The 22,959-nt window shown below is 38.4% G+C and overlaps 1 protein-coding gene across 1 annotated transcript; it reads right to left on the reverse strand.

The window, feature by feature from the left end:
- Positions 1–3,695: 3,695 nt before the first annotated feature.
- DYNC1LI1 (dynein, cytoplasmic 1, light intermediate chain 1) lies at positions 3,696–19,275 on the reverse strand. Its single transcript, XM_009082119.1, has 12 exons — positions 19,225–19,275; positions 18,561–18,708; positions 16,018–16,248; positions 12,571–12,740; positions 11,344–11,437; positions 9,620–9,755; positions 9,151–9,262; positions 7,988–8,047; positions 7,818–7,862; positions 6,822–6,942; positions 6,485–6,643; positions 3,696–4,641 (listed from the first exon to the last, which is right to left on the reverse strand). The coding sequence occupies exons 1-12, from the start codon at positions 19,273–19,275 to the stop codon at positions 4,529–4,531; spliced, it is 1,440 nt and encodes a 479-aa protein (XP_009080367.1). The 3' UTR covers positions 3,696–4,528.
- Between the last annotated feature and the right edge of the window lie 3,684 nt (positions 19,276–22,959).

The following is a 22,959-nucleotide window of genomic DNA, read 5'->3' on the forward strand; positions in this document are numbered from 1 at the left end:
ACTAGCAATGTGCTGTGCTACAGTGTGACACTAAAGCCTGAGCCCCACACGCTAGGAATTGGCAGCAAAGCTCCACTGACCTCATGAATCAATGTTCTCCTTTTCCCCTGTTCATAAATGTAGTTGTGGAGTTTTTCACTTTTCTTCTCGGAGGGTGAGGGAGAAAGTAGAGGAATGGGAAAGCAGCTTAAAAGTCCAAACCACTGAAGGAGACAGACTTGGTTTCACTGAAAGAATAGTGAGGTTTATTGCTACTGCACAACTGAGGGAGATTCACTGAAGACAACCTGCCAGAGACAGGTCTCTCTCCTTCATTTTAAGGTTCCCACAGGGACATCTCAACAGCTTCTGTTCATGACTATCCATGTGTATTGCATGACTCAAATATAGGATGACTAGCAAATGGAATATTCCAAGTACTCTGAAAAAATGCTCAGAAAAGACTTGAATGTGTTGAAGCTTCTTTAGCTCTTGAGGATCTATTTTTGGGCTCAGCATTGCAACTCAATTGCACAAACCCATATCACCATACTAACATGCTAGAATGTGTGATTTTTAAACAGCTGAAGATGATTTAGCATTTTTAGCAGCTATTTCTAAGTATCCCTTATGGCACAAGAGATGAAAACCCTGCAAATCCCCACATTTCTCAAATGCAGGATTAGGTTTCCTGCATCCATCCACGTGGCATAGAGAAGTATAAAGCCATGAGATACTCAACAGGCAACAGTTCTACAGCTGCAGGTGTCCTGCTGCAAACTGCTCCCCAAGAAGAGACTGCAGCCCAACAGGCTGCTCCTTGCATTTCACATGTATCACTAGAAATTTAAGGTTAATACAGTATTTAGCCCGTATGACCTAAAAGTCATGTGCATATTTCAGAGACTGCCATTTTCACCTGAAAAATATGATGTGTCTGAAAAATAAAGTGGTCATTTACTCACAAATTTCAAGCTTAAAATCTGCAGAACAGCTTTATTACAACCAGTATACTCTAAAGAACTGATGTAGAAGCAGGGTAGAGAGAAGGAGGAAGAAGAGATTTATAAAATTCCCCTGAAACAAGTTTAGTTTGAAGCTAATCAGCTCCTTGTCTAAGTAGAACTTGTCCTGAAAGTCTAAAGGAATTTACTTGATTTATATTGTAGCATTTTGTTTTTCAGTGTTCATACTGCAAAGCATTTAAAAGGTATTATTAAAATTGTCCCCTGTAGTTCTTGTATTACCTTTGTGCTTTCTGCATCTCATGTGCTAGTCTGAAATTTTGTACCAAGTGGCACTGAAGTATGAAAGGTACCCAAGGATGATTAGAAGCAAAATTAATGTTACTCATGCTGCTTCTCCTTCTGAAATTGAGGTAAGCACAAACCTAACCCCTCTACATCCTAGGGCAAGAAAGCACAATGAAAGATCTTGCAGAAGTATTCCTGCCAAATTACCTTCAGTGTTTTACCCATTTTACTTAACTTGGTGCCTGATTTGATGGTGAAAGGAGAACAGGGACAAGGGTTCACTGGCACTACACTTTGTGAAAAGGGCCTTCTGTCACAGAGATTCATTTTGCATGACAGTTCTGGTAAATCCCACCCTAACTGTCTACTCTCAGCAAAGCAGTAGTTGGGTGAGTTGCAGCTCAAGAGGATAAGCAACCAGCCCAGCAGTCTTGGCCTCATCAGAGGGAAACAAGAAGCTGAAGCCACCAGCTTACACAGAAACATACTCAGATGTTTTCCTTTTGTGATAGATACCTTAAAGTCCTCTCTCTCTCCCCTTCCCCTCAAACAGCATGAGCAGGCTGCAGGCAGATAGTGACAGCAGCATTAAGAGAATTTGAGACTTTTTGTAAATAATTTTTTTTGAAAACAACCAACCTCCCCAAGCAATGGGGATTTAGGGAAGAAATAAATTTAGAAGCATTAAATACACAGAAGTGACATTTGTTTTAAGAAGTGAAATTATGATGAGTCACTAGCAAGGTTTTCCCCCTGTCCCAGCCTCCCCAGTAAAAGCTGACCTAGTGTGATAGCTCTTAATGCATTACATGGCTGATTTGCCAGCTTCAGAGTGTTGTGCTTTGGCAGACACTCAAATGAACTAAAGATTGCAGGAGCTAAAGATGTCTTTTGAAAACCTGGACAACACCAACAAGTTCAAGATGTTGCCCTAAGATCCAAAGTTTCACCCTACTGACACATGAGGAAGTGTACTGTGCTGATGCAAGCAGGACCCGTTCTCTCAAGCACATTTCAAATTCTGTTCCAGTAAGTTTACCTATAAAACCTAGCGAGCTGCTCTGATATTGATGCCTGCCATGCATCAGCCTAAATTTGTTTTCTTCAAAGCGTAATTTATTCAAGACAGCTGTTCATCAGCAGGTCAAGCATTTCCCCATGGGCCACCTTTACTGAACCACTGCCATAAGCAAAATTTTAAGGACTGCAGTTACAGCTAAGAATCTCTTCTGAAACTTGTCACTCCACAACTCAATCTTCTGAGTCAATTTTAACATGTGTGCTTAACTTTAGGGAGTTCAATGCACAACTAAACCTATGTTGTTCTTAAATAAATTTAGGTATTTTGAAAATATGGAGGGAATTCAGGTTGAGGAAGGTGATCACACCCCTCTACTCAGCCCTGGTGAGGCTGCAGTTCTGGGCTCCTCAGTACAAGAGGGACATGGAGCTCCTCAAGCAGGTACAGGGGAGGACTACAAAAATGATTAAGGGAGTAGAGTACCTCACTTATGAGGAAAGGCTGAGGGAGCTGTTCAGCCTTGAGAAGAGACAACTGAGGGAACTTCATCTATGTCTGTAAGAATCTGAAGGAAGGGTGTCAAGGGAATGGAGCCAGGCTCTTAGTGGTGCCAAGCAATAGGACAAGGGGCAACAGACAGAAACTGATGTACACAAAGCTCCACCCGAACGTGAGGAAGAGCTCCTTTACTGTGCAAGTCATTGCCCACTGGAACAGATTGCTCAGAAAGGTCATGGACTGTCCCTCACTGGAGATATTCAAGATCTGTCTGGACACAGCCCTGTGCCATGTGCTCTACAATGGTCCTGCTTGAGCAGGGAGGTTGGACCCGATGAGGGACTGTGGTCCCTTCCAACCTGACCCATTCTGTAATTCTGTGAAGACACTAGAACCACTTCAGAATGCAATGAACTGTGGAAAGAGTACCACCATGTTCCATATAAAGAGGTTTCTAAATAATCAGAGATATTAACACAAGACTTGATTAAAAAAACCTAGAAAACCTCAACTCATGGAAGAAGTGTCTTGGCGATCACTTGATCAGGATATACCTTTTACACTTCCTATTCTGGGGCTCTAAGTAGAAAGTGATGACAAATTTCAGAGAAAAAAAAATAATGTTCAGCAGTTGTGTACTGAAAAATAAAGTCCTAACCCTGGTTAACTACTTCTTAGACCACCATACTACAGTCATCAGCAGGATACTTAGTGTGCTTTTAAAACACATTGCAGCAGAAACCACCCAAGTCAGGTAAGCCAGTTTCACTCCTAGGAACAAACACTGCAGATTCATCTCCTTCCTTCCAGAAACAATGCTGTAAGGAAGTTTAAATATCTACCAGTGATACTATTCAGAGGTGAAAATATAAAAGCATATTTTAAGATGTTTTACACCACACCTTATATTTAACTGTAAACAAACAAGAACACCATGGCTTCGATGAAAGTTATTTAAATTTGAATGCAGAGAATACTTTATTAACTGATTACAGTTTTGATGACCAATTTTAAACCATAAGTAGTGTGGGAAACAGTGGGGGACATTAAGGCCAAGCCATATATATATAGACAAATCTGGATACTGATAATCTGTACATTTAACCTCTGCTTTTTCTTTATACATCTTTTATTCAGTGTCTGAAATTAATCAAAGAGGAAAAAAAAACCTGGCCACTAATTTAGTCTTGTATCTGGAATGAATTTTTGCATGGGGTTTTGAACGCAGTGTAAATCTCAGTGGAGATCAAACAGAATTTTTTAACCATACTCCCAATGAAGTGTTCAAGTGTAACTGGAGTTTGGTGTTACAGATTTGTGCAATTATTTTTCTCTTCCAAAAACTAGCAGTAATTCTCTCGTGGGTAGGTTAATCTACTTAAGATAGCATTAAACTTACCTAACAGATTGGGAAATCAAGATAAATTAAGTGCCTGTGGTGTGTGTATCAGTTTTCCTGCCCTAAGCAACCCCTATCACTTAAGTGGACATACTTGCAATTTTACAGAATTACACTGACTTTTCAATAAAACCCAGAAAAAAAATTGAATTTACTATTCTTGCACTGTGAGCAGTGCTCCTACATGATGTGATAACCATTCTCCATCTGTACATGTCCCTTTTGAAAAGCTGGGCAACACATATGAAAGAAAGACAGACATCAACTGCTTGTGTTCTGAAAGATATTTCAGTTCTTTAGTTCCAGTCACTGAAGGAAGAGGCAGAGGCAAGTTTGAATTATCCCAGAAAACTGAACAATTTGTTTTATTTGGTGTCTTCAAGATGCTTCACCTTCTGTGGGAGATGTAGATGATGTAGGAGAGACCATATCAGGTTTTCGTGAAATTCTCTCCAATTCTGCCTGAACATCTGTTAAAACTGGCTTCTGACCTACAAAATAAACATGCATCACTCAGTCGTGTTCATGGAAAGCCTACAGTATCTTCCAGTCTCAAATCAGACAAATACTAATCATTGTTACTGCACACTTTGGGTGGAAAGTAAAGGCATGAGGCCAAAACCCAAAAGAAACAGAAAGAAAATGGTAGAGAGGAAGTCACATTCTTCTATATTTCCGATTCCTCATAGCAACTTCCATAATTATATATTAATTGCCAGTATACGAAGAGTTAATGTGCAAAATACAGAAAAGTCTACATGGCTAGCAGTTATGACTACTTCTACACAATTTTCTGCATCGTATGTATGTAAATGCTGAATGTAAATCAGGTGTTTTGCCAAGCCCAGTAAAGTCAGCTCTGCATACTTGGTCAGCATGAACACGACACTGCTGCTCATGGCTGCACACAGACCTGCAGATGGCAGATTCCTTTCTCTCCTCACCCACCTACCTCCTCCCTAACTTGGAATGGCACAAACATTTGTGCAGTCATACTCAAACCTAACTCAAGCTTGAAACGCACCACTCTTAAAAAAAACCTATTCCTCAGTCTAGGTTTCTATCTGCTGTGCTGTATCACAAGAATGGAGACACACCATGACAAGTGTGCACAGCATCTCGGGCCGTAAAGGAATGTTCTGCCATGTGTGTAGGTTTAGCAGTGTCCCAGCATCCTTGCTGAAAATGCAAATTAACAGGAACTATCTGCAAAGGTAATATTTTCCAGATGCACTATGCTGCTCTTCAAACCTTTTAACAAACTGTAACACTGTATCAGAACCAAAGCAGCTAATATTCCAACTAATAAGCAGAGGAATTTCCCTCAGCTGCTGTGGCAAAAGTAATTCACAAATCCCAAACTAGTGTCTTACCAGCCAGTTTTCAGATTTGAAGAGGGAGTGCCAGAGATATCATTAAATACAAGACAGCAAGTGCTCAGGAAGGTGAAGAGGCCACATCAAAGCTGAACTTAGTTGTATTTATAGTAATTCCTTGAAAACACAGTTCTTTGTACATTAAACTGGCTACACCCTAACCCTTCATTTGTTACGTAGTAGGAAATTTCTGAGAACACTTTTGTTCCTTAATAGTTTAGCTCTGTTCTTGAAATTTCTGCCATGGCCCCGGACACATGACTTCCCTGGAGCACTGCCTCCATCTGCCTGGCACCACCCGAACCTGCTGCCAGCCACTCCCCACAGGACTGTTCAGTGGGTGCTCTCTGCAACTCACGCTGCGTCTGCTGCATTTGTTTGAACAATCTCCATATGCTGTTCGAACTGGCACTGCTGACTTTGCCCACAGTAGGTTAGGAAGTACACATAAACGTTCCTTAGCCAACTGAGCTTCACGTTATATATATAATATATAAACAGCTATCAAAAGAAAAAAGCATTTTTACAGGCTGTCATCAAAGTGTTAATCCCATCAGAGCTAGATCACTTGCAAAAGAAAATTTAAAGCTATATTAATGCCAACAGTATTGTTAAAAAAGTCAACTTGAAATTCAGCCCAAATCTATCTGAATAATATTACAAATGGCTTACAGCATAAGCCATTTTATTAGGGGTGGTGGGAATAAAGGAAAAAATAAAGAACTCATGTAGATACAATTCATTCTTAAACAGCTACATGCAAAGTTTTCTTTGCTTCTCTGAAAGCCATGAAAAGGCAATGCTGAACTGCAGTGAAAACAAAAGCAAAAAGCCATATTCAATAAAACATTCAGTTACATATAACAGTGTTCACACTTGTGATAAACCATGCTAACAGGAACAATCTATCACTCAATTTAGATTGAGTTTTAGATTGATCTTTTACCATTCATCATACCTGACTTTTTTGCTGAGGGTGGTAAATTGCTGCCAGTACCTCCAGTGCCACCTCCTCCTGGACTGCCACCAACACCACCAGGGCCACCAGGAGAGCCAGTTTTCTTGCTCAGGAGACTATTGAAGAAGTTAGCCAGGACTCCTTCAGATGTAGCTCCAGCTGCAAGGGGAGGAAGGGAGGAAAAAAAACCAAACCAAGCCACAACAAAAACCCATAGGTTTTTTAAGTAAATGCTGATTTAATAAGTTAATTAATCTAAATAAGCATTTTAAAGCAAGAAGGCAAAGCAGCTGCTTTACTTCCTCTGCTGCATTTCTGCCCTTGTAAGAAAAAGTACCTTTCATATTGGGATCAATTTTTTTGGACCCAGTAGGGATGGGTGTAACGCTGGCAACGTTTGATGTTACAGATCTATTTGGTGTCCTAGGTGATCCACCAGGAACTCTTGGAGAGGCATCCTATTAAAAAAAAAACCAAAACCAAAGCATAAGCATACATAAAAATAAACCATTTTGTACTAAAAAAAGCTCCTAAGCTTTTTTTTTAACGTGTAGTAACTGAATGACACAGGATTAGATTTTGCTGATTGTGTATGAGTTTTTCACACTCATGTAACATTATTAAAACTATTAACATTAGTGCAACTACAACGCTACTGAAGCCTCTCATTTTATCCCAATGGCAAACTTGAAAATCCATCTGTTACTCAGGAGTACCTCTGACCATAATGAAAACTGCACAGACTACACCACAGACAGGCTACACCAAATTTTATTACATGACAATGCATACCACCAATATGGTGGGAAAGGACAAAATGCAGCTCAGCGGAAAGAGCGTTATGCGTTACTTCAAGACAGCAAGTCATGTTTCTGGTTCATCTAAAGGAGTAAAGCTACCTTTATAAGATCACAGGCTCCCCATTAAACTCATGTTACTTTTCTGCTATTTTATTTGTATTTCAAATTCAGACAATGTCATAGGTTTCACCTGACTTCAATTGTAAGCCAGTCTTTATGTTCCTATAGAGATGGTGCCAAATTTAGGATATAAAACTCACCAAGGCAATTCAGCCAATATAATCTGTTTCTTGACACACTCTTGGAATAGAAACAGGAGTCAACTAACTGCTTAGATGCATTCTAACACGTGAAAAGGAAAGCCATGACATTTAGCCCTTGGTGTCACTGCAAGTTGTCATGAGTAGCTATGAAGTGTCACAATTTTAGAGCACTATAGATCAAAGAATATTTGACACTGCAGTTAAAAGCAACCCTCTAAATACGTGAAAGTGAATCATTTTCATGTGATATTTAGAATTGTTATTACTAACCACTGGCCTTCCTGCAGCAGTAGGTGGTTGTTTCGCCAACTGCGACTGCAAAAAACAAACACACACATGAGGTGTTAGACATGATAGTGACCAAGACAACAACCCCAAATTTGTATGGGGAAAGTTGTTAAATGAAATACTGTCTGCTTGTTTTATAGACAGAAGGTTACCTGCTGCTTCATAAGAAACACTTGGTCATCTTCTGCTACAATTTCTTTTTCATGAACAAACTGTAATACAAAAACATGAACATAATTTTGACTAAAAGTAAGACATTTACTCTCATATCTCCTGGTGAATATTACACAAGCATTCAATAATAAAGTACATGTACAAAATAATGTTGATTTCAGACCACTTCTTCCTATGTTCAAGACTTCTACCTCATGACTCCATTTAAGCCAAATTAATTGGAAGTGAAATAGGAGTATTATTAACTCTTTGACCTGGCAGGCATAAGTCTCTAGATGCATTTGTAGAAAAAGCCACTAAAAACAAACATGGCAAGTATGAGTATCCAAGATCATAATCCAGGCCAGAAGTTTATTAAGCATGCAAAAACCCCATAAATTGTCAGTCATATTTTCCTTGGACACCTATTTAACATGCTCCTATATGTGTCTTCATTTTTTCCCTAAAGATTGCAGAAAGGACACACATAGTATTAGTTTTCTCAACTAAAGTAATTCCCACTTGGAAACATATCAGCCCCAAAACATTAGCTTTGTTAGGAAAAAGCCATAGAAATATTTGCCTTCAATAACTTCTATATGCTTGGGGTCCACTGCTGCTGGCATTTGGTTCAACAACCTCACATACATTTTCAAATAGTTCTGTCAAAGCCTTTTGTTAAATAGTATGAGATTCAAATATACTTAAGATATGTAGAAGCTGTTTCCACATGTTTATTTTTGATTTCACAGCCCCAGGCTTTCTTATTTTAGATACTCCAATAGAAACAGAAAACATGAAGTTACAAGCAACTTAGAGCAAGAAAACACTAACTCTACCTGACAAACAGGTAAATGACATTTAGACTTTTCAATACCAAATATGTATTAAGAGCAAAACAGGTATATTTATAGTCTTGAACAATGTAACAGTGGCAGAAAAAAGTGTAAGCTGGAGAAGAGCAATGCAGAGCAAAAACACAATGATTTTTTTGATAATTAAAGAAGAACCTTAAGAACAAAGTAAAGTAAGAAAAGCCCCCACGTGGTTCATCACATTTATTATAAACTGGAAGCATAGTCTCAAAGAAAGAGAAACAGTCAAAAAACTGACAGGTAAATAAATAGCAAAGAAACTGAATGCAAAAACCACCTCAATTTACCTTTCTGACTGGTGGTTTTGTTATGATATCTTCAAAATTGTCTTCTGCTTTTAGTGTCTGAAAATTCTCATGCAATATTCCTATCTTCTTTTCATTATCCCAACCTGCAGGACTAGAGAAAGGATTATTTGGCTTAAAATTCTGTTGTTACTTCAGGCTATACTCACATGCAACTCCTGAACTGCACAGAACTGAAAGCCAGGAAAGCTGTTCAAGCTAGTTATTGATTAGCACAAGTACGTAGAGACTGGTTCACCATAACAGAGGAGAATGTCTGGGTTTAATATTTCCCTTTGGGACAGCAAGTGTTTATAATCTGCATCCACTGACATTCACCAGACTCCAACTCACTGAAATGTTAAATGGAACTTTAAAAAGCAAGAACCAAAAAAAGGCTCTAAATGCTGCATTCCAGTTTTGCACAGACATATTTTGTAGTCATATACACATAATAATGCAGCTAACTTACATAAATACTGCATCTTTTTCCACAACAACAGCTGGAACATTGAAAGGAAATCCATACAGCTTCTGGACTATATATTTATACACTAAGTCAATGTTTTTGTTTTCTTTTACTGAAGTGTAAATAAGTGCTGCCCCATCTGAATAAACTTGTTAAAGAAAACTCGGTTTAGTGGCTAGTAAGAGATAGTAAAGTCACCTTTAAACTACCAGAAAAGGGTCATCTACTTTGTAGAATTTAGAGGGGGTAATACAAAAAAACCACATAATTTTTAAAATAAGCTATTTAGTAATTTAAATCTTTCTTTCTGCATTTCTTTTAGGCCAACTCAGCTAGAGATATTCAAGTAAAGTACAGGCTGTTCTCACTTTCAAAGCCCACAATACCAATGGTTTCACTATGATGCCTTTAAAACTGTCTTTGGCTTTTAGTGAACAAAAATTTTCATGTCACATCCTTACATCTTGTCATTATCCCACCCTACAACACAGTCACTACAGCATTAACACTAGTAGCTTCAAAAATGCCACATCTTTCACTTTCCCACCTGGGGTTTTTAATTAGGGGAGCAAGTTCTTACATTACACTTTTGAATGAAATGAAGGCAAGCGAGTTGTACTGTATATCAGCTGCTAACAGACCAACAGAGTGCTTAGTATTCCATCATGGTTCAGTATCAAATTAACACATCTTATGCACAGGATTAATAAAAGAGCATTTTTACTTTGGGATAATAAGAATACCAGGCTCCCTGATTTATTTTCACATGCTTTCAATTCAAATTCTACAAGAAAGTTATATAATGGGGTCTGGCTCCTGTTCAGTGAAGTTTAGAATAGAACCTCAAGTTGTACATGGCAAATACAATCATGGAGGCTAAACCTTACTATTATTCTGTATTCCTTCTCCATCCACAAGAGTTACTACAATTACCCACAATTCCATTTTGAAAAATTAGGACTTGGATGCCTGTTGAAGGAAATGCCATTTCAAATGAGGTCTCTGGTTCTTGAACCAATTTTTCCATCTGTCAACTGCTCTCCCTCCAATAGCATTTAAACTTCCCTTTACCACAGCAGAAATAATGACATGATATAAGCATGTTACTGGCATTTAAAATCTAGACCTCAGCATGTCTAGCTGACTAAACAATACTAAACAGTACTTTATAGTCTTCTTTTTTTAAAAAAATGAAGTTCAGAAATAATAATAGCACAGTAACTGTGCATTGTCTCTATACCAATACAGGAGAAGTCAGTGGATCATTCCCACAGCAATTCACACTTCTTCCCTTCCCTCATAACCTCATCCTGTGGAATTACTGAACACAGAGGAGACTGCACATTTGGGTCAAAAAGAATAACACGCCTTATGTGCATCTGAGGCAAGATCATACTTAAATGATTTATCGTGTTGTTATTTTAGGGAGCTTGTCAGCTAAGATGTACTGTTTTGTGAATTGACTCCTAAATATGGAAAAGAAGGCAAGTAAAGCAGTTCATGGTGAGGGGACTCATGTTAGAGACTTGCACCTCTGCAAAAAAATGAAAGAAAAGAAAAAAGTTGAATTCAACACTGCCTGCAGGTGTGACTGAAGCAGACTGCCAGCTACAGTAAAGGACTTGCATACTACTTTGGTACAGATGCAAATATTCTTTTAACCTTGTCATAATTAATATAGATATTTAATTGAGCCACTATCATCTTTATGATGTGATAAAGGATACATTGTAAGCAAAACCGTCTGATATGTGACTGAATGAAGTCAAAGTGTTCATCTCGGTAGTCATGCTCTTTTTCCAGAACACTGATGGCATCACACTGTCAAAACAAGCACAAAATTAATACACCACTCCCAGTCACCTGCTGAAATAGCAATGCTACTACACATCCAGTTCACAAGGGGAAAGGGAGACAGAGTGGGGTGGGTGGTGCAGAGGAAAACAAAATCCTGCTATGGCAGTTTAGAAACATAATTGAACCTTTTTTTTTCTTAATAACGTAACTTAAGTGCATGTACTCTGGTCAGCACTAACTTGAGAGTTACAGTGACTGACATTTTTCACTCACTCTCCCTCCCCACTCCCATGCAACAACTCAGAGTCTGTTGAAGACTTACCCACTGCAGGATACCATAATTTTCTACCCAAAGGTTTTTTAACATGCTGTTTTAAACCAGTTACTAACTAGCCCTTTGCAAAGGGAGGCAAAAGCAAGGAATGTGGAAGCAGAAAAAGAAAAAAGGTGTGGAGATGAGAAGAATAACAGAAAACTAGCAGATGCTGTTCAAATGAGTGTTAGCCTTCCAGTGACAGAACAGCATATGCATCAAAAGGCTTATGCCTACACTGTGGGCCAGCAGAGGCTACAGATGCAGTATGCTTAATGCCAGTGAGAACAGAAGAGCCAGGGGGGAAAAAATTAAAAAAAAACCCAGCCACAAGAGATCCACACCATTTTTCTTTAAATTAAGAATATGATTACATATCTAACAGAAAGGGAAACAGATCACAAACACCCTAAGAACTGAGGAAAGTTAATAGAGCAGCACTTTACTAACTATAACGCTCAAACATCAGAGAAATTCATCTTCAGAAAAAGATCAGAAATATTAAAAAAAGTTTAAGAAAACACTATTTTCAGAATAAGGAGGACTGTGGAAATCCAGAGGAATTCTAGTTGCTTATTGACTAGCTCACTTCTGTGAGAAAAACCAGGTTTGAGGTATTTCTCAATTCCTTGGAAACTGGCAGAACTAAGGGGAAAGCTAATTCCAGAATAACATGCAATGAGGGGCTCCAGAAGATAACCAACCCTCAACGTCAAACATTTTTAAAGAGTTCTTAAGCAAGGTATTCATAGTAACTTAATAACCACGTGCTCCCCACCCCAAATCCACCATTGACAGAGTTGCTTAAACAAAATATGCAGAAAACCTAAAATGTGAAACAAACCTTTGTACAAACTACTACTACTGGAATGCCTAAGTTACATGTTAGTGTATCTGCACCCAGGGGTAAAATCACACTGTCATCTTTGTCTTCCTGTAATGAAGTATTTCTTCTCTGTGGAGAAGCTGGAAAATCCTCGCCTGGTTCTATATATTCCTGGAAGTCTCTTACCACTGAAAGCAAAAAAAGTTATATTAAAACATCAGCTACTTTATTATTTCAACAATGAATTCCTCTGCCACTGACCTCTAGCACTGTTGATTGTTTACTACTTCTGCATCTTTGTTTAAAAATCTGAGCATGCACCTGGGGCTGACTAGTTGTTTGCTCTGTGCAGCACAAGAGAGAACTAGCAAGTCTGAGATGTGCTGGATCTCAGACTGGATCAGCAGCCAGAAGAACATGATCAGATTAAACTGCCCATAAGGACAACATGAAACCATTTTTGTTTTATCATTGTAGAACCTCTAGGCAATTGCTACTAACAATTATTGTTTGATCTGTTTCCTAAAGGACGTAAGTTTCCTTCCATTCCTCTTGCCAAAATTAATCAAACTTCTTGTCAGAATAAATAGAATTAAACCTTGTGCATACTGCTTAGCTCCCACTGTATACCAGGTTTAACCTACAAACCCTTTGTCCACACTTCGCTCTCTCTGTACATAGTAGTAATCAACAAAAATCAATAGAAGACATAAACAGTAGTTATTAACTAACTCCATCATTACCTAATAGCATATGAAATACTTGGTAAGCTTTTAAAACAGCTCAGATACTACTTTCAAATTTAGCAGGAGGATAAGTCAAGATGTAACTTCATTTTTCTATTTCTTGTTGTAACTCTCTCGTCATGTTCCTCTGCATCCACCCAAGCCTCTAATTACACTGTCACTTACTATTCCTACACTCAGGTATGCAATATTAAGCATAAAATGTCTGTACCTTTCATATCACATGTTCTGTTTCACAGAGCAGAGACAAGATTCTATCAAACCAAACCACTGACTCCTATTCCATAACTAGCACATCCTTATTCAGCCAAAGAAGTCAGGCAGCAAGGCAACTCAGCTGCATCATGCACAGGAGCAGCTTCCTACTCCAGTGCATTCTCACTTCTTTGTCTTCATTTATGTTAATCCATTGCTACCTTCACTAAACTGACTGAAGCCCTCGGAGTTCATACCTAGAAAAGCATTTGGTGAATTAACAGAACAAAACTTATTTCAACACCCTAGAGGAAAAAAATATATTAGGTCAAGCTTATTCAATTTTTCTGCAGCTCTTGGAGTTCACAATAACAAAAAGCACATGCACAGGTTATCATCTCTACTTGAACAGTCAACTCTGGCTCTTATTCAGGGAATGCTGCTATTTCAGTCTGGTCTGAGAGTTTCCAAGAGCCTCCCAAACAACTTGGTTGTGTTTTAAACCCAGAGCTCTCACTAAGATATGCCAGACACTCAGTGTCTCCCCCACACGGTACCCTGTCTGTTCTGGGATAATCGCATGCTCAAACAAAAGAAATCACTCTACTCCAGTGCTAGAAGTCCTCCAGTCAATTTCTAAAATTCCCACTGTATCATCACAAGATACTAATCTTTACTTAAGTACAGAAAACAGTAAAAAGGAGGATTGATTTAGTATATCACAGCTCAAAGACTCTGCAACACAATCTCAGGTCTCCCTTAGAGATACAATTTCATTAGACACAGATTAGTTCAGTAAAGAGGAAGAGCTATTCCAACCCTTCACACAGAGTTGCTATGCATCCCCTAACGCCTTTCTGTACCAGTTCTAGTCCTCACAGGGTCTGAGTGGAGTTAACTTGCTAGAACTGGAAGACAAACACAGCAGCATACCTCCAGAAAACTACACATAGAAACCCTCTGGAGATTTCAATTCTGTTAGCAAGTTAAATCAGCTCTAAGGAGCACTGAGTCTGACAGGAATAAAGTAGGCCCATGTAGCCAAAAGTCAGCAAGACTCCTCCCTCCTGCTTTTGGCAGTGCCAAATTGTTGCCCGCCTAGCAACACATAGAGCCACATCACAAGAGCTTCAAAACAAAAACAGCTGCCAGTCACATCTGGATTGTGTCCAGGGCTTCTGTTACACCCAACATGCAGACTGTCAATATCTGTAAGAATTAGACCAGATGATAAAAGAACAAGAGAACAGGCAAAACTTAATGAGTCACATTTTTTCTTGACTCACATCATTGCTTACATTTTCTGGATTTGGTAAAGCTTCACTATTCTGTTCACTCAGTCAGTAAGGAAGCAAAACTATCAGCTAGACATATTTGATAATAGAGGTATTCATCCAGCAAAATCCTATCCTGAAGCTTTTTGTGGGAATGTTTAATACACACACATACACCCCCAAAACAAAAACAGAGCAAAAACCACATCCAAAAGGGCTTAGTTCCTCTCTCCCAAACAAGTTCTTGTTATGGAAGATATGATTCTCAAGGATGATACTTCCCTTAGAATAATTTCTCTCTTAAAAGGATAAACAAGACAACCAACTTTCCCCTCCCCATTCCAAACTACAAACATATCTACAACTGCTGCCTTACAGTTTACTTTATCATAACACAGCTACAACCTGCATTTCTAAAATAGCTATCCAGCAATCTGCACTCAGCTGCTTAAGAACATACCATTAGAGTGCAACTTCAGACTTATAGAGTTTAATCATGCTGTTTGATCTTAACAGCTTTCTCAAATGCTCCTCCTTGCAGTAATTCACCAAGAGACAAATGGGAAAGACTCATGTTTTAGTACCCCAAGGAACATAGAGTGGCTGCCCAAATGTAATATGAAGCCATGTTAGTGAGTTCGGTCAGTTTAAGGAATCCTGCAAAATCTGTGTTCTGCATGTTTCAAACTAAAAAGATAAGACACTGACAGAGCTATATCCTATCCATGCCAAAACAAACATATAGCTGCATTAATGTCAGTAATAATTATGATAAAACTTTTCAAGTGGAAAGGGCCCAGACATGGCCATGCTGGCATCAATCCTCTCAACATTTACACTTTTGGCAGGCAGAGAACAGGCCCCACATTCTCTGACTAATTACAGGAACAGGTAAGAAGCTGATGTAGTGATGTGCTTTTAAAAACAAATAAAATGAAAAATTGAAAGCTAATAATATTTTTTTTGCTTGGACAATTTTATCTAGAAAAATCTGTAAGAAGCAAGATTGCCATTTCAGCTGTATTCATTCTGAAAGGTTTTTTTCCCCCCAAATTGTTATTCTGTTAGAAAGAAGTACTAGTATTGTTCATACAGCTAGTTGAGACTTATCTCAGGCTTGACTTGCTTGATAACTCCTAATTTTAAGTAACATTTCCAAAGAATGAAAAAGACTGCAATGGAGAGATTAAATGGTGCAGAAAGCATTAAGCACATTTAAATGGATTTCTATGTATTTGCAGAGTACTCACACTTTTGTTCCATTTCTTTCATTTCTTCAGGAGGAATTTTTAACTTGTCAATATGTTCTCTTACAACACTTGCCCATTTTTGTAAAGAATCCAGTGCAGTCCAAGGTCTAGACATGTCTACTACCAACATAATTAGAGTGTCCTTTAGAGAGCTTGCCTCCATTGCAAATTTAAGAAGACCTTTGTGATACAGGTCACCATCCAAAATCCATACATTACATCTTGTTTGGTCTATGAAAAAAGAAAAAACATTTTATGAGATTTACTTGGAAGACACCACTACATAATGGCTATTAACACTTCCTGAGACATGTGAAATACAAGGAAGAAAGCAGATGACATGTTTCATCAATTGAACATACATAACAACACAGCAAACTGCAGCTTGTGGGGACAAGCCCCTCCTCTTCCAAACCCTGATGTTTAGTGGCTGATAACTGAAGATCGTAAATACATTATCTGAAAGTATGAATCCAGACACAGAATTCAACATTTCAAAATTAATGTCCAGCATTTTAGAGAGGGAAAACGTTTTCAAGCCGCGAATTGGAAGGGGAGAATTGGGTGAATTCTGTCATCCTTTCTCAGTCCTTGGTCTGCTGAGCTGTCAAGGACTGCCATCTCCCCTTCAAAACTCCACTGTGGTACGCCTAGATACCTCTTAAAGTACAGAAAGTACCTTGGCCATTCAGAAAACTGAAGAACTGCAAGTTTTTAATTACTAAGATGGACTTAAAGTTATTCTTCCAGTCTGTGAAAGGGCAATCACCATACAAACAGACCATCCCACTGGTTGGGGTTTTTTTCCAAAAAAACCACCATACTCCAATAGGCAGAGACACTTCTGCAGTAAATGAAGAGCTATTGATTAGAAATTAAGTTTTTTTATGTAATTAATTTTGCCTTGAGGTAAGATTTTATTACTTGTTACAGAGATTCTGAGGAAGACATTTAGATCCAGCCCTGATCTGAAGTCACCTTAGAGACCAACAGCCAGACACGAAAGTCAGGAAAGCAGGTGATTTCAGAAAAAAAAAAAAAAAACACTTAAAAAGAAAAAAAAAAAAGGAAAAAAAAAAAAGAAAAAAAAAAGATGACAACTTCTTCTTGTTCTCCTTTTACATATATTTTTATTAGAGTATAGACGAGAATTCCCATTTGAACCCAAACCTTCCAGCATATCCTTATTCAAACTCCACTCCCTTCAAGTATGGCTTCCAGATTGCACCTCTACAGTGCCCCGTTCATACTCTTTCACTTGTTTCCCCACATATAAGCATCAATTAACCATTCCATAAAACTTCTTCTTGTTCTCCTTTTACATATATTTTTATTAGAGTATAGACGAGAATTCCCATTTGAACCCAAACCTTCCAGCATATCCTTATTCAAACTCCACTCCCTTCAAGTATGGCTTCCAGATTGCACCTCTACAGTGCCCCGTTCATACTCTTTCACTTGTTTCCCCACATATAAGCATCAATTAACCATTCCATAACTGCAGGTATTTGGGGCCTGAATCTTAAATGTATATTTTACTTCCTACCCATACTTTCACCCAATTTTTGGGTTGGTGGCTTTGGAATTTTTTTGTTTCTTTGTTTTTAAAGTCTCCATTAGCATCATGCATATTTTCCTACCCAATACATGACTCTAGTTTCATAGAATCAACTGGGTTGGAAAAGACCTCCAAGATCATCAAGTCCAACCCTACTGTAGTTACTAGACCATGGCACTAAGTGCCACATCCAGTCTTGTCTTGAAAACCTCCAGGGATGGTGAATCCACCACCTCCCTGGGCAGCACATTCCAACGCCTGATTTCTCTCTCTGTAAAAAATCTCCTCCTAATATCCAACCTAAACCTCCCCTAGCAGAGCTTGAGTCTGTGCCCTCTTGTCCTACTGCTGGTTGCCTGGGAGAAGAGACCAACCCCCACCTGACTACAACCTCCTCTCAGGGAGTTGTAGAGGGTGATAAGGTCTCCCCTGAGCCTCCTCTTCTCCAGGCTAAACAACTTCAGCTCCCTCAGCCTCTCCTCATAGCACTTGTGCTCGAGTCCCTTCACCAGCCTCGTTGTTCTTCTCTGAACCCACTCCAGCACCTCAATATCCTTCCTGAACTGAGGGGTCCAGGACTGAACATAAACTAGTTTTGCAGATTCTGTACCAGCAAGATAAAGGTTTATCTGTATTTCATTATAAATACTTCCTACAGTAACTGAAATGGAAGGTAAGAGCCTGAGTACCTTTTCCTCTACACCTGAGCAATGCACATCCATTCAGAACGTTGCAGCTAAGACTGCTTCCCTGGTCTTCTCTTTTCACAGGTTCCTCTCCTCCTCTACTACTTGAGTGGTCATTCATGTTATCTACTCTAGGAACTGCATTGAGAAATCTCCTTATGATACAAATCACTCACAGCCTAAGCTGGACTCCTGCAAACTATAATGAAATAAAAACATCGCACTGTCATTTCGAATATCACACTACTCAACCATTGCTTTCAGACTGGTTTAAGGTATTGTTAGAAATACAAACTTACCATCTCGGTCTTCATCATGTACATTTAAATACAAATACTCCATTCCTCTTCCTTTTTTGTATTCCTCTATTCCTTGAATTTTTCCTATTAAGCTAGTTTTACCTGCTCCATCTTCACCTGGAGAGACAGAAGTAAGATACCACTCAATCTTTAATCACAGTTACATATTAAAAACCACCTAGGGCAAGAAAGAAACCATATACTAACAGGGTGACTGAGCTCAGTGCAGTTATGAAATATAGCAGGTTTTGCCCAACTCATCCATCTGTTCTAAGGGCACGTCTCAGCTTCAATTCTCATTTCTAGTTATTGGGAAACGCAATTATGCCACTCATTAACCTGACAGGATAACTAGCCTGATAGGCTCTTATACATGTTTTTGTATACCTATACTAAGAAGTAGCTAAACACCTCAAACAATTTCAGCCTTTCAAACACAACCAAAGTAGTAATACAGTTTTTCTAGAGTTCAAGTCACAGTAAGCTCCTCTCTTACAGTCACAGAACTCTCTCATGTCAAACAGCACATGACACCACCTGTGTGCCAACAACAGGCAAATCTTTCTCATTAGCTTTCATGGGTTGGTTTACTTCAGCCTTTTCTCTGTCACAGGTCTAAAGAAGCCTTACAAAGAGGTGACAAACAGTAAGCCCTTTGCCTTACAACACGTGTATCTGGGTAGCACAGAGGGACAAGCCTGCAATCCAGATCCATTCGCTCCTAATCTCTCCCTTCCAAAGGGAGTTCGGATAACCAGGGAACCTCACAGGACACACGCAATGTAAACACCTCAACTACTGCCACTCTTCTTGAAAAACTTTATTTCTAACTTTATTTCCCAGACTTGGAAACCTTCAAGTGCTGCGTTTCCAGTCTGAAAGAGTAACCCAGCTGAATTTGGACACAAAGCAGAGTTTTGCCACTGCAGCTTGGCTGTTGATGACTACCTAACAGTTAAACATCAGAAAATTCTTGGAACTCACTCACAGTGAGATTAATCCCAGGTTCCTAATTCATACCTTATCAGTTTTAGGTCAAACAGGACATTTTTTCCCCAAGTCTGACTTATACAGGGAGAATATAAACACTTGCTTTTAAGCACATAACAAAGAGAAAAGTTCAAGGACAGTAATTTTCACTGCTAAACATACTGAATTTTTCCCTTTAAAGGGAACTGACCATGATCTTACAGACAATACTATGGCTACATTAAAAATGCTACAGATACAAGTATTGGAAAGAACAGAAAACCATTCCCAAGGTTACTGCATGAACTCTTCAATTTAGAGTTAAGCTCTATTTTTGTATTTCACTAGAAGTCTAGAAAACACAAGACTGTTTACTCTAAGGAGTCCAGGGGTTTTTACTCAAATGTAATGAAAAGGCTTTTCTACATAAAGATATTTTTAAAAATTGGAAAAAGAGAGAGAAGTAACACAGAACTGGAGTTTAAAATCTAGTTAAGAATAGACAACTTAAGTGAAAAAATAAGTTGTATCAGTTGAACTTTTTCATAATTTAAGAGTTTGTTTGCAAGTTCCTTAATTATAGTATAAATCAAGACATACCTGAGCAAACAATTACAGCTAGTTATAAATAACCACTGAAAAGCACAGCTATTTTGTATTCATACATCAAGCTTGTCCTCTTCTTGTGAGAATATTCTTTTCAATAAAAACTCTGTCAAAGAAGTGACGAGTTCATGCTTCATCATCAGAGATGAATTACAGTTCCTCCTCTGCCCTCACCCAGGTACCTACCCAAGCTTCTTAAAATTGTCACTTACAAATAACTGGGAAGACTTTATTAGCTGCTGCTCTGACATGTTATGCTGCTTAAGCTGCTTTAACTTTCACCAGTGATGTCTGCATGATTCATGGTGTTACTTTACCTTTTTGAACAGGCAGCTTCAATTAATTTGTTCCAGCAGAAGACTCAACAGGTAAGACAAAACAAAATTTGTTATTCCTTTTAATAAGAGGTTGCACTTAACAGCTTTCTTAGCTTCTCAGAACAGCTGACTTCCAGCTAAGTTCTCTTGCATACTGGTTTGTTTCACATAGGTGGCAACATAGATTACAAATTGTTTGCATTGGGAAAGTTTCACATCTGCAAAGTACATTTGCCAGTTCTCAACAAAAGCAGCTATGAAGAGGTCTGCACTTGACAAAAGATGCACTGCAGCAATCCTAACTAAAATATACTTATACAGATGCTAATATCTATACAACTCTTGTTTGCAAGTGCTCATGCTAAGCAATATAGACAAACCTGAAATATGCAACCCACAAGCCCCAAACTTCCCATGGCTCTGTTAGGTGATGTCTGCCCCACCCTTGTGTTTCTGAATGCCTGAAGTAAACTGGAGTTCAATACTGAACTCTCTCCTCAGGTGTTCCAGTTATTACATTCAGACCCTACACTGAAAGAAATATCTTCAGTACAGCGTAAGACAAGTTGATATGAGGCAAAATTAGTACTTTTGGACAGGTATGCACACACAGCAGTCATTTCAGCCTTACATCATAGAATTACTTAAATTCAATCTATTCCATGAAGAAAGCTGTGTATTGCTTTCTCCTTAAGAAAAATCCACCCATTTCAAAACAACAAGATCAGGCAGGAGGACCACTGGCACACACAATGGTACTGTACAGGGTACTGCATGCAGAGAGCAGTGCTCATCTTTGACTAGAAAGCCAGAATGATGCACCAGTGAAGTTCGAAGGGATTAGCAGTACTTTCATTAATTACTCAAGTAAATGAAGAGAACAGTACAGTTTGCAGAGGATATGACAGGAATCAAAAGATCTGTGGAGAAAAGGGTCAGAAGCAATACTGACAAGTGGTCTAAAACAGGTTAACAATGCAAAAACCAACTAGTATAGAAACAGGATGACCCATCTGCAAGGGTGCAAGATAGTTGCCTAGACAAATGTGCCCTATTCCATAGGAGATCCGGAGTTCTCGACAGATTTAAGCCAAATTAGAGTCCATATTATTGAAAAAGCTGTCAGAAAGTGAAACCAGGACCATCATATATGACAGAAGCACTTCCTCCTTTCTGCCCAGACAACTGATCATTAGCCAAGAGAACACAGAATCATAATAGCATAATTGGGGTTGGAAGGAACCTTTAAAGGTCATCTAGTCCAGTCCTCACACCAGTCTAATCCAACATGCTGAGACTTGAGGTTTCAGTTACCTGTACTGTCTATGTCTAATACGTTGCATATACCTTTTAAAATTGTGACAACTGCAGATGCATTTGTATCCTTGTTATTAATTTATTTTTTCTCAACCTAAAGTCTTCAACATAGAACACTGGAAAAGTCAACACACTTTGACTCTACCGAGTTATGCTGGGAAAGAGCAGCAATAGAATTTTGCTTTGCACCTCCTTTTCAGCAAGAGTAACAAAACACGAATCAATCTTATATCATTGCTTATTTAAAACTCCCAAGTAGTTATCAGAAATCTCATTATCAAACTAAGTGCATGCAATGCTAACTTTTCAGACTTCTCAAAACTCAAACATTTTATTGTAATGCCTTTAGTGTGTACAGAAGCTTCTTCCTCCCCCAGAGGAAGGGGAAATATTTGTTAGGAAATTAAAGTCTACTAGCTATTTGAGGTTTGATGGATAAAGTACAACATACCTATACAATTACCACTAAGTACTACCAGGAATATATATAAAAGTATATATGCTTTGGAAAAAGGTCTCAATAGGAATACATATATACACATATACTATATGGCATCTGAAATTAAAAACCTTAACACATTTAAGCATATTTATCTTTTTTTTGGTCTCTAGATATCTCTAAAGTATATGAAAAAGTAGAGCTGCTTGTTTCAGACAAAAGGAAAATTTTGTATTCCTTAGGCTTAACCATCAATGTGTATTCATATTATGAAACAGAATTTTTTTGATGTGCTACTGAAACAATACATAAAACAGAGTCTTCAGAAAGAATTATCATCATCCTCCACTCCGTTTCAAAATTTTAAGATGGAAAACCCTCTAGTTTCTTCTTTATTTCTAACTGTGGGATAATTAAATTAACAACTGACTTCCATACAAAAGTTCACAGAACAAAACATTTCCAACAGACAATTTTTGATATAGAATTGCAAGGTAGAATAAAAATCAAGTGGATTTTGCATTCTTCTTTTGCAAACAACATAAAAGGTCCTCCTTTTCCCAGAGCAAATATGAAAGAACTAAAATTCTGCATTACATTAAACTGCACTCCCACATTAGTACTACAGCGAGGAAACAGAAGTGATGCTTCTAGCAAGCAGTGCTATACACCAAAGCTGAACACAAATGAAAGAGAAACAACTGATTTAATTTTGCAGAAAAGTCAGGCTAGGAAGCAGCTGAAACAAAGC

This window comes from Acanthisitta chloris, unplaced genomic scaffold (assembly GCF_000695815.1).
Source record: "Acanthisitta chloris isolate BGI_N310 unplaced genomic scaffold, ASM69581v1 scaffold20809, whole genome shotgun sequence".
In the NCBI taxonomy this organism is placed as follows: Eukaryota; Metazoa; Chordata; class Aves; order Passeriformes; family Acanthisittidae; genus Acanthisitta; species Acanthisitta chloris.